General features: G+C 48.3%; 1 protein-coding gene across 1 annotated transcript in view; it reads right to left on the reverse strand.

The window, feature by feature from the left end:
- LOC130374346 (pleckstrin homology domain-containing family G member 1) overlaps window positions 1–10989 on the reverse strand; it is a 35478-nt gene extending 24489 nt beyond the window's left edge. The window contains exons 1-2 of the mRNA XM_056581063.1: window positions 10432–10989; window positions 717–1297 (exon numbers count right to left, since the gene is read on the reverse strand). Coding sequence (XP_056437038.1) covers window positions 717–1297; window positions 10432–10441 — 591 coding nt within the window. The 5' untranslated portion in view covers window positions 10442–10989. The remainder of the gene's footprint in view (window positions 1–716; window positions 1298–10431) is intronic.
- Between the last annotated feature and the right edge of the window lie 1334 nt (window positions 10990–12323).

Genomic DNA, 12323 nt, shown 5'->3' on the forward strand with positions numbered 1-12323 from the left:
TGAAAGTATGGTTAACTTTCATTCCAGGCCCTGAACAAAAAGCCACGCTCAGACACTAGGGAATAGGAGCCGTGTGAAGTTCATGTCGTTTTGTGTTGTCTGAACAAATGTGCGTCTTGTGACTATGGTGTGCGGGTTACACGTAATGTAGGTGTGTGTGTCTTCCCAAATGTCTGCGCTATGACTTGGCGTCTCTGCTGGCAACACAAAAGCCCCGGTGTCAAGTGTCCATGGCGAGTCCCCACCAAGCTAACCTTACAGCATCTACAGGTTCACCGAGGGACCATGCAGAGGCCGCCACGGGGGCCTGGGCCCGTGGAGCAGGCCTGTGGACTCCGTTTACCATCCTCCTAACCCTCCATCGAACCACACTGTAGTGCGGTTTGCATTGCAAGTGGATGCAGGTGTATCAGCTATAAACTGAACGTTGCTATTGAATCTTTGTACATTTTGTGAAGGCTACTTTTCAATAAAAACAATGATCACCAAAACCTGCAGCAGGACCTCTCTTCCAAAGGCCGCGGTACTGGACAGGTTTATTTAAACGGGTTACTTTTAAAGAGAGCTCAAACAGCTCCTCTGCAAACGCATGCACACATATGCACTCAAAGCCTCATGGAAAACTCTGAGTAACCTTCTCTGCCACAGGACTCAGCCTCTGGGTTCTTTTCTACGACACCCGGTGAGGTCTGGGCGTGTGCCGGCCGGGCCTGTACCTGCACGATGCTGCGCAGGTCCTGCACGTAGGTGCGCTCCGTGTCCAGGATCTCCTGCACCACCCGGTCCACGTAGGTCCTCGGCCCCTGTGTGCCGGGACCGCCCCGCTCCCCTACGTCCGGGCTGAGCTCTGGCTCTGAGTGACCGGTGGAGGTCTGCCCTCCCCTAGTGTCATGTTTCCCCGTCACGCCAATGCTGCCGCCGCCACCGCCGCCGCCGTCCCCGGCCTCTCTGTGGGCCCGCTCTCCCACCCCCTCGGCGTCCCGGCGCCCCAGCTGGCGGGCCGGGACCAGCTCGAGCCGGATGGCTCCGGAGTCCCGGTCGACGGGCGCGGGGGGGCAGGGCCCCAGCGCCACCGTGCGCCCGATCAACGAGCAGTGGCTGTCCCGCGACGAGGCCGACGAGGACGTGGAGCTGTAGCTGATGGGCCGCTCGGCGCTGTCCGGGGACGAGTCCATGCTGTGGGCGGAGCAGTAGCGCAGCGGCACGTGGCGGGAGACGGGGTAGCTCAGCGCCGCGCCACAGACCGGAGGGATCTCTGGGAGTGGAGGCAGCGCGTCAGCCGGGTAGTTGTAGTCATCTGGGAGGGAGACAGCGGCGCAGGGATTAGAAAAGGGCCCAGTCTACCGGTTAAAGTTTGGGGTCACTTAGAAATGTCCTTATTTTTTAAAGAAGAGCAGTGTATTTTTCAATGAAGATAACATTAAGTTAACCAGAAATACAGTCGTCATTGTTAATGTGGTAAATGACTATTCGAGCTGGAAAAAGCAGATTTTTAATGGGATATCTACATAGGTGTCCAGAGGCCCATTTCTGGCAACAATCACTCCTGGGTTCTAATGGGACATTGTTTAGCTAATCGTGTTAAAAGGCTAATTGGTGATTAGAAAACCCTTGTGCAATTAGGTTAGCACAGCTAAAACTGCGGAATAAAAGTTTGCGTTTCCATGGAAATCATGAAATTGTTTGGGTGACTTCAAACTTTTGTACGGTAGTGTATGCTTCTAACACGTCCCAACGATGTGAAGTACATGATTGTTTTGAGATCCATAGACCGCTGCTGGTAAACAAAAATGTTCTTCTGTGGGCTGGGCTTAGGGTGGAGGCAGTGAAATCCCTGAATGCTTGACTTGGCTCAATTTTATCAGAATATGTCCAGAATTGAAACTTGGATTGGAAGCATGATTGTTTACCCTAGTTATCTATTCTACCAGTTATAAAGTGCTTATTTGTAGGACTTGAATTAGGTATTTGATTCAACTTGAGCACCGAGTTCTGTTTTTAGCTGTGGTAGTGAAGAGTAGTGTCAGAAGTTTACACATAATCTAATAAAGTGACCCATCCTTACCTAATCAAACCATAAGAAAGCTACTTAAAATGGCAATGAGATTGGATTATAACCGAGTATGGTAGAATACCTTCTAAGGAGAACAACCATTATTTAAAAATTAGATTAAGTCAAGGACCTCATCACGGTATCATAAAGGTATGATTATTTTGAGACTATGCTTAACAACAAATTAAGAACAACAACAAATGAACGCTCCCGATAGGAGTCTTTAGTGACATTCATTTGCAAAAGCACCATCATGTTCAAGTGTGGACCATTGCTGTCGATTCCTGTTGCTCCACTCTGTCACAGCCCTACTGCCGACCATGTGAGGCCCAGCATGAAGCCTCTTAGACACAGAGCAGCTCTGTCCTCAGGCCGCGCCCACCTCCACCTTCACACTCAATACCTCCCATTAGAGGCCATTCAATTGACCGTTAAATGTATTTACTACAGTATTAGCGGTACAACACACCAGCCATTCACTACTGTCCAGCGGACGGTCAGTTACTGTAAAGCCATGAGGAGGACCCTGCCTGAGTGTGTGTGTGTGTGTGTGTGTGTGTGTGTGTGTGTGTGTGTGTGTGTGTGTGTGTGTGTGTGTGTGTGTGTGGTGTGTGTGTGTGTGTGTGTGTGTGTGTGTGTGTGTGTGTGTGTGTGTGTGTGTGTGTGTGTGTGTGTGTGTGTGTGTGAGAGAGATAGAGAGACTGAAGTAACAGAGATGAAGCCCAAGTGCTTTTAAATACTTGATTAACGGTGTAATTCTCAGAATATTCCCCCTTTTCTCTTGCACACATGACTGGCAGGCACTATTTATGTGGGAGAGGAACAGGTTTGTGTGTGTGTGTCTATGTGTTCCTGGATCCATTGTGGTAGGATAACCCACTCCCAAAAGCCCCCCACAGACACACTCGTGCTGAACTCAGACCCACACAGGCTCAGCAGTATCGCCCCTCTCCTATCTTTCTTCCAGTCTTGCCTTTAAAAGAATGCCTGCTTTGATGAGGCACACATTGGAGCAGAGAGGCAGGAGGAATGAGGGCAAAGAAGGGGCACAGCAGAAACCCCCTCTGAAGTAGTGGTTGGGAGTGGGGTCCACAGTTGGCCATATTTAAATCAGAGCCAGAAACAGATCCAGTTTCCTACGGGATAGCATCGCTGCTGCTGCTAGCGCTGCGGACTAGTCCTCCCGGGGCAGGTCTGACATCAAAGCATCAGAAAGATCACTCGCCCGCTCACATGCAGACATAGACACAGACACATTCACACTCACAGCCACACACACACACACACACACACAGCCACAGACTTCAACACCATGAAACATGAAACGTGTAATGGGCTCCAAGGAAAAGCGAGGTGGCAGCTCAGGTGCTTGTGCTGCGACGGCAAGCTCCCCTTCTGTGGAGACTACTGCCGCTACTGGGGGTTGGCGGGGGCTTTCTTTTGAGTTACCGTTCTTATTGGTTTCTGGGGCCTTCCAGGGGTTTTAGGAGCAAGGCACCAAAGATCCTCTGCCATGGTATGTGGCCCTCAGGTAAGTAGGGTCCAATGTGGTTGATTTTAACGCGTCGCCTCATAATCAAACAAAAGAACCCGACAGGCCTGTCGATAATCCCAGGCCTGTCGGCACTGTGAGTGTTAAGGGCTGAATGTGGTTCCACGTTCACGCAGACACTTCGACACAGTCGTGAACCTTTATGGTTCTGCGCCGGACCAATCACAGCCCTTGCTGCTACGTCGCCTCGCTGGAAGGTTAACATTTTTGGGAGGCGCACGTCAGGCTCTTGCGGTGGACGCAAGGAGGGTCGGTAAGGACGTAAGGGGTCCGTGACCCCCTTGTGTTGCGTGAACGTGGGACCATAATCAGCTCTTTAGTCTGTGCCCGTCCCGGCAAGAAGAGCAGCCGAATAACTGGAGCGTCCTTAACCACAGTGGGCATGCAAAAGCATTCATAACATATTACTTCTTGTGTGTGTGTGTGTGTGTGTGTGTGTGTGTGTGTGTGTGTGTGTGTGTGTGTGTGTGTGTGTGTGTGTGTGTGTGTGTGTGTGTGTGTGTGTGTGTGTGTGTGTGTGTGTGTTAACATGCATTTCTGCGTGTATTTAGCCAAAACTTTGCCCTTCCAAACCTGACCCACTTTTCAGACTTATAAAAAGCAAAATAGACTAAAAAAGTAGAATGTTGTGTACACGCACACTAACGTGCACACTAACGTGCACACACACGTGCACACACACTAGTGTGCATGCACACACCTCTGTGCGCATACACACTAACTTGCACGCACTCTGCCTCCGATTGTCTGTTCAGCCGAATGATTGCAAGCACACAGCTGACTGTTTAAAATTACACAACGCTAGACTAATAGCTAACTTAGAATCATTAGGACCATTTATACATTAAGTTAAGCTCGCTAATCCAATCAGGAAATGTATGGGAAACAGATTTGTGTGTGTTTAACTCCAACAGAGTGTTTTTTGGTCACATGGATAATGAAGCAGCTACAGCGTCTGCAGAAGGCTGTACACACACCTGTACAGATACAGACACACACACCTGTACAGATACAGACACACACACACACACACACACACACACACACACACACACACACACACACACACACACACACACACACACACACACACACACACACACACACACACACACACACACACACACACACACATACACAAGGGGGTCAGTGAATGCAGAGGAAAGCATGTGTTTTACTCAGACATATCTGCAATATCAACAAAAGAGTGGAAGCATAAGGAGGTTGAAACGAAAAATACAGACGAGAATGGAAAAGTACAAATTAGTTGGTTTTGCGCCAGTCATACGATAAAAAAACCATCAACACGTCAGCAACACGCCCAATTGAATTGTTGTGAATTCTCCGGATCTCAGGTTCTCCGGACTCTACACTTGGGGCCTGGCCGGGTAAACTCTGGGTTACATCTAGAGGGACGGATGCGGACGTTTGCATCGGGAGTGTATGGATGAATAATAATCCGGAGAATGTTACAGGCTTACTGTGCATGTGTGAAAGGCCTAGAGAAAGATTGCTCCAACTTTTGTTTGCCCAGCCCCTCCTTCCCACCGCCCTGCTGTATGTTTTGGGCACACCCTGGTAGTTTCCTGGGTAAACACACACACATACACACACACTCACACACACACACACACACACACACACACACACACACACACACACACATACACACACACCAGAAGGGAAGATGCCTAGGCTTTGGTTACATTTTGTTCAGATTATCTTCAACCTGATCCATGTAAATGATCTCTAATTATGTCCCTAAGCCTGCAGGTTGAGACCGCTTCTTCCTTTGTGTGTGTGTGTGTGTGTGTGTGTGTGTGTGTGTGTGTGTGTGTGTGTGTGTGTGTGTGTGTGTGTGTGTGTGTGTGTGTGTGTGTGTGTGTGTGTGTGTGTGTGTGTGTGTGTGTGTGTGTGTGTGTGTGTGTGTGTGTCTCGGCTGCCAGCCAGTGCCTTCACTACCTGCTTTCGACTGTTCCTTCCCTCACCATTGGAAGCACTTGTTCCCAGTCGGGTCAGACCTTTCAAACATACACTCAGACCAAGCACTCAGAACACCACAATAAAGACAGCGTCACCTGTAGTGTCTGATATTAACCATCTGTTCTCTGATCCTTTAAGTACTTGGAAGTCACCAAATTAATAGGATTACATTTCAGAAAAAACACATGATCCTCCAAACACTATAATCTACATCATAGACTGTGTTACTATGGGTTGGCCATGACAACATTTATTTAACCCGCTAATAATGCAATAAACCCCTTGTTTGACGCATCTCTCAGTCTCCCTCGTCGAAGGGAACACTGTACCTGGTGGTGAAACACAAACAGCTTTAGCACTGATTTGGACTGCATGTCAACCTTTCCCTATACACCTGATGCCTGCATATCATCTGTTGGCATGCAGCGGGCTCACAGAAGGTTCACCGATACAAACAGACACAGAGGAGTGGGTTTTAACGGCCCTCCGCAGAGACCTGGCCGTCCACTTCAGACTCCAGTTTTACGGCTGCCTGATGGCCCCTTTGCCCTGGACAGGCTGGGGGGGGGGGTCATAAAGATGCGGCCAGCTTTGCCCTGTGAGAGAGTACCTGTGATTAAGAGCTTTATAAATCAAATTCAAAATTGATTTGTTTGGCCAGTAAACAGCCCAAAAGAACCAGGGGATACCCACAGAAGTATCCCAGCCAGCGATATAGGGGGACTCTGGTACCAGCGATAAAGAGAGAACTCTGGTACCAGCGATAAAGAGAGAACTCTGGTTTAGCAGGAAGGGACTTCAGTAAGAACACATGAGATTACGCTGGGAATCCTAATCAAGAAGAAAGGTCATAGGTTTAGCTTTTTGAGCATCTCTTAAATAGATGCCAAGGTTCAAATTGGTGGAGCTTAGTGTTACCTTCTAATCGTGATGAATCCAGATAAGTGTCAAATGACATGTCGCCTGTTCAACTATGACAATGACGTAGCAGAATGCATCCCCATTTATGAAACATGCAGCACCTATAGCAATAACTCCCACACCCATACGGCGCCTATTTGACCCAGAGAGGGGTTCTGCTATAGTTTGCTCATGGACATCCATAGTGTGGCTCGGTTCAGATAAGATCAACATGGCTGTGGTAGATGGGGCCGCTGCTGGACACCCTTACCCCCTCCTCCTCACCTCTCCGCTCACTGAATACACCCAGAGTCAGCTTTCATCCGTCAGATCTCACAGCACACACAAAAGGGACCTACCTACCCCAGCAGCGACACACACAACTGTCCTTAGCACACATAGATACGCACGCAAACACACACACACAAGCATAGACATCTTGTCACCTTCCACACTAATTCACAGACTTGAATGCATGGAAGTGTCGCCTGTCAGCTTGAAAAAAGACAATCAACAACACAAATAACAATGTTTCAAATGTATAAATCAAAAGTATCTCGTAAAGTTTAACTAATTGTTCTGATTTAAAAAAAACGAACTTACAAGACAACAGTGTTATGATGTTAAAGAAATGGAAATGGAGGAAAAAAAGTCCACTCTGATCCCAGCTCAGACCCTCTCCAGCATGACATCACTGGCTGCCTGATCCCAGGACAATAGCGTGGCCTGTGATGTCCGAGCCTCTCCCTTCTCCCCCTCTGTCTCTGCCTCTCGCCTTCTCCCATTCCCTCTCTCCATGCTTCTATTAATTTCCCCTCCCTCATTAATCTTCCACCCCATTTTCCTCACTCACTAACATGGTTCAGATCATCTTATTTGGACACATGTTAACCATTTCGTTGAGAATCACGTCCACTGTGTCTCCTGGGACATCTAAAGATATTTTGGAAACTTATAATTTAACTCCCTTCTTTCCTTCACTCTGGCCTTCTGAGCTGATAAAAGCAGAGATATATTACTACTGCTGTGACACACAAGCATCTGACATCAAGCATTCAGTCAAGGCCTGTTATCTAGAAAGGGAGACCAGAAACAGCTACTGCCTATAGATTACTTGCACAGATGCTGATTCCTACTGAGTAGGAAACAATTTTTTGCACTTTTTTTTTGTGTCTGAAAAAGTATACCAATCGATTACTTTGGTGTTGGATCTTCGCAGAAAGCCAAACTAACGGATTGATACAAGTTCCCTCCACCCTCCTGGTCACATGTCACACACAGCTGTGCAGACTGATCGAAATCAGATGCATTCAGGAAACCGATCTGGCTAAATCGCTGTGGAATGGCCTTTTTGAAAGTTATCAAGGATTGAAGGGTCTCTCTGCTGAAGATGTGACGTTGATGTGAATGGAAAGCCCTTGGTGATGGTGGCAGTTATCACAATGGGTGCATTGATGGGGGCCAGTTCTGTTGTCAATTAAAACACATCCTTAAAGAAGCATGCTGAACACACTTCTTTGTGGCTGCAGTTTCAGCGTCAGCAAATGCCAAGCTTTGTCTTGGTATATGCGTGTACATATGCACATGCAAAGGTTATCGAAGTTTGCATTTTGTGATTGGTTGGGTATGTGTCAAAATACCTTCACATGACATGTTTCCAACATCAGTAATTTGTAAAGCATTACCCTTAGTGACAACCAAGGTCTTAGGCTTTGACTTAACAGGGTCACGCAAACTCAGGGAGCAGGCAAACTAGGACATATGAAACTAACGGTGTGTGTGTGCGTGTGTGCGTGTCGCGTGCGTGTGTGCGTGCGTGTTGGAATGAAAGTAGGAGGACAAGAGTTGTGGGGAGAGGTCATCAGTCAAACTCCACCTGCCAACTCCCAGTTCCATTTGTTCCTCTCATTCCCTCCTCGTTCTCGCTCTCGACCACAATGAGAACTGTCTGCTGTACTCAAAGTCCTGTGAAGTCCTCTCAATCCGCAACCACTTCCCAGACACTTCCACCCTCAGGTTCATCGCTCCTGCTCAGTTTCAAACCCCTTTGAAGTGACACAGAAGAGTTGAAAGAATATGGTGATGTGGCCGTAGAGAGAAAACGTTTATTTTGGCTAGTGTGTGCCTAGTGCGGCGTTCTCCCTTTGGCGACACAATGAGGAGACGCAGTCTCGCCGTCTGTTTAGTAACGGTGTCGGGGGGACAAAAGGGGCCTCAGATCTTCACAAAACGTCTCTAATAAAGGGTCCCATCTTCATTTCTGGGAATTGAGACGCAGGGCCTGATCTGTAATGACGCTAAGGACCTTAAAATGTCACTAAGGATTTCACACAGTAAAAAGCAATAGCACAAAGACCCAATCACACACACACACAGACAGAGAGACAGAGAAAGAGACAGACAGACAGAGAGAGAGAAAGAGACAGAGAGACAGAGAGAGACAACATTCCTGTCCTGCTGTCTCAGCCCTACGTCTCAAAAGCAGATGTTTGAAGAGGAAGGAACTATTCACAATAGTTACAACCGCCCCCACCCCAAAAAACTCAAGTGCTGCTCTACAGCCCTTGAGTCTCATGCAACAGTCTGCATTTCTCTCTTACTCTGCACATTAACACCTGTTGTCTGTCCAATGGGGTTTCTGAGATGGAAAAAATGATTTTGTCTGTGCACTGCTGAACAGTTTGTTTTCACTTATTGAGACTTTTCTTGCTGACCTTGTGCTCATCAACAAGGGGGGGGGGGGGGCAGAATGCCACTGAACCAAGAGGACCCCCAAGGAGGAGCCACTGTGGGAATATCTCCAGCCGCAAGTCTACACCTCCTATTTTCGGACACATACACAACTCAAGTCAACGTCTAACAGTCACCCTAAAGGACACACGTTTGACCCTTGTTGCCCCCCCCCGAAAAAGAATGACACACTGGCCTCATTCTGTGACCTGATTGGATGTCAGCCCAGTGACTTCCCTTGGAGGACCTGAAATAGTCTAGTTGTCGGAGCTCCACTGGCTACTGCTCTCCTCCTGTAACTGGACCGACAATATATCACGTCGAAGCAGGGGCGCCGCATAACGCACATGCTTGTTGGGAGAATTCTTCTTCAAGTGTGTACAGCCCTTTAGTGGCTCTTGTGCATTTCGGCCGGGGGCTAACAGGGTTCTCTTAGTGTACTCCTGCGGGGGTGTGGGGGGAGGGCTTCTATCACGGCACCTCCACACCAAAGAGTTCACTCTAAACAGTAATCATCCCCCGGTCCCTACACCCTCTGTGGGGGCCCGCCCCCCGGCCCACCACCACTCCTTAGCTGCTCTCATTTGGGTCATAGGCTGCAAAAAGCATCTCGGCCCTGCTGCCCGCGTGCCTCTGAGCCATGGCAGCAGCACAAGACCCTTCGAGGTGATGCATTGTGTCACAAGGAAAAACCTTAAACCCTCAAACCTGAAGAGAGTTCATCTCTGGCTTGAGATCGTGGTTTCGCGCTCCACAAGAAGTATAGGATTAATTAGGCCAATGGCAGACGTCCATAGGAAAGTTTAGAGCGTGTATTACAAGCTCGCCCAGGACAACCAACAGACTATGTGTAAATCCGAACTTCTCTGTAAACTAGTAAAAAAGTTATAGGAGGTCTGCCAAAGAAATGTTCGAAACGAAAAACAAAAACATCTCTCTTCACAAAGAGAGATGAATGGAAAATAATCAGTGTAAGCATTTAGATTCGTAAAGTATTTTTCGACAAATTAAGGTTTTGGCAGCAACTATTTCTGGGCAATGTTTCTAAATTCCCAAAATGTACTCAACCAAAAGAAATCAGCCAAAGGCAAACCGATGGGCTGTATAAAGTTCCTTGAAGAGGAAGTGTGCATATAGATTGTTCCTGATTTTTTTACATTTTTTGAAAGCCTCCATGTTAAGCCAGGTATCACTGGGATAGGCTCCAACTTACCAGTAGGCATGATGGTCAACACACACTAAACACCAGCAGGTCCGACAGCAGGACAACGACGGCAGGGCTGTTCTGTTTGAAGGAGTCCTGAGAGGATCACATATCCACATTTGTATTCCGAGTTGTATTCCCAAAGCTGGAGCATTCCTGGGAGAAGCATGGGGCCGTCCCGGTGAGTCTCACATTCTCTCAGATCTGTCTCATTCCTTCAGTACCTCCTCTCCGCTTGGAGAGACCGTGGCGTCCACCGCTCCAACACACAACACACACACACTGGTGTAGTCTGTGTGCCTGGCTGTGTGAGAGAGTCTCTCTCTCTCCTTCTTTCTTTTGCTCTATTGATCCCTGTGGTCTCCGGCTCTCTCCCTCTCCCTCTCCTGACTGCTGTGCAAAGAATCCCCTCTCTCGGCTGCCTGACTGTCTTCCAGCATGCCTCAGTTAGTCGCTCGCTCACCACTGGACACGCACACAACGCTCTGTGTATGCGCTACCATGTATGTATGCATGTGTGTGTGTGTGTGAGTCTCTAAAGTGTGCAAGTGTGTGTTTGTGTCAAAGTGAATGGCCTCTGCTCCCTTCCCGCTGTGTTTCCCCTCCCCCTGTCTCCTCCCCCCTCTCTCCCGCAGCAAATTACAAGGAGTGGAGAGTTCCACACACACACACACACACACACACACACAAGCAGACACACACACACACACACACACTCTCGCTCTCCTCCATTTCTTCTTCCCTACCCTTTTTTCGTAAATGAAACTTTCAGGCGGGGACCAAACTTTAAACTTTGTAGAATAACATTCACGCACACACACACACACACACACACACACACACACACACACACACACACACACACACACACACACACACACACACACACACACACACACACACACACACACACACACACACACACACCTATAGTTGATCAATGTAGCGGATCAGACAAAGGGTCCTCGTGCCCTGTGGTGCACCGTGAGTCTCCTATGCAGCCATTGTGCTTGTCTCTCACACCGCGGTAGCAGCGAGGTGTGGTGTAGCCGGACAGAACCCAAAGACCTCGCAGGACATATTAAACACAAATAATGCACCCGTAACACGTGGTCAGTGCTTCACTGACCATGAGTAAAAAAGGGAAAAACAAACAGTTCAAGGCCTTCTGAGCCCCGCATAGAAGCCCTGCAATTAAAACATAAGACTTCTGTCGTACCATCTCAACTTCCACGTATACCAGTGAGGTCCCACACGTTGGGGACAATGGGACCACGACGTCCCGCAATAAAACAATCTGTGTGTTTGACTCTATTAGTGGTCTTTCTTCAGAGAAAAGTTGGCCTGGTCGCATTCTCCACGCTCCCCCTTTCCCGCACCCCCATCTCCTCAGAAACACTACCATTCTGCGGACCAAAACAATGACCCAGACCCCCTGCACCACCACACGCACGCACCCAGCCAGCCCCCAGACCCACACACAAACACAAGGTTCACCAGGAGCGTGACCCCTCTCTCGTAGGACTGAGGGCCCAGTGACCCTAAAAACCCCCCGCTCTTATTTTCTACCTCCAGAAAACCCCCACTCTATAACGAGCCTCTCTGGCCGGCCGAATCAACACCATCAAGCCAGGGGCGGACCGACGATATATATGCATGTCAGTTTGCATTATTTTGAGGTATTCACATAGTAATTTGATTTCAGAAGTTGTATAATCTTGCACTCACATTGTGGGCTGCAAAGTATTTATGGATGAAAGTTGTCTGCAGTCTCATGTTGCCCAAACTCTGTGTAAGTTACATTTACATTTAGTGCATTTAGCAGACACTTTTAACCAAAGCGACTTAACAAGTAAATAATATCTCTGATCTACACATATATCGCTGTCTGTACAGAAAGG

The sequence above is a fragment of the Gadus chalcogrammus genome, chromosome 21 (genome assembly GCF_026213295.1).
Source record: "Gadus chalcogrammus isolate NIFS_2021 chromosome 21, NIFS_Gcha_1.0, whole genome shotgun sequence".
Lineage (NCBI taxonomy): Eukaryota > Metazoa > Chordata > Actinopteri > Gadiformes > Gadidae > Gadus > Gadus chalcogrammus.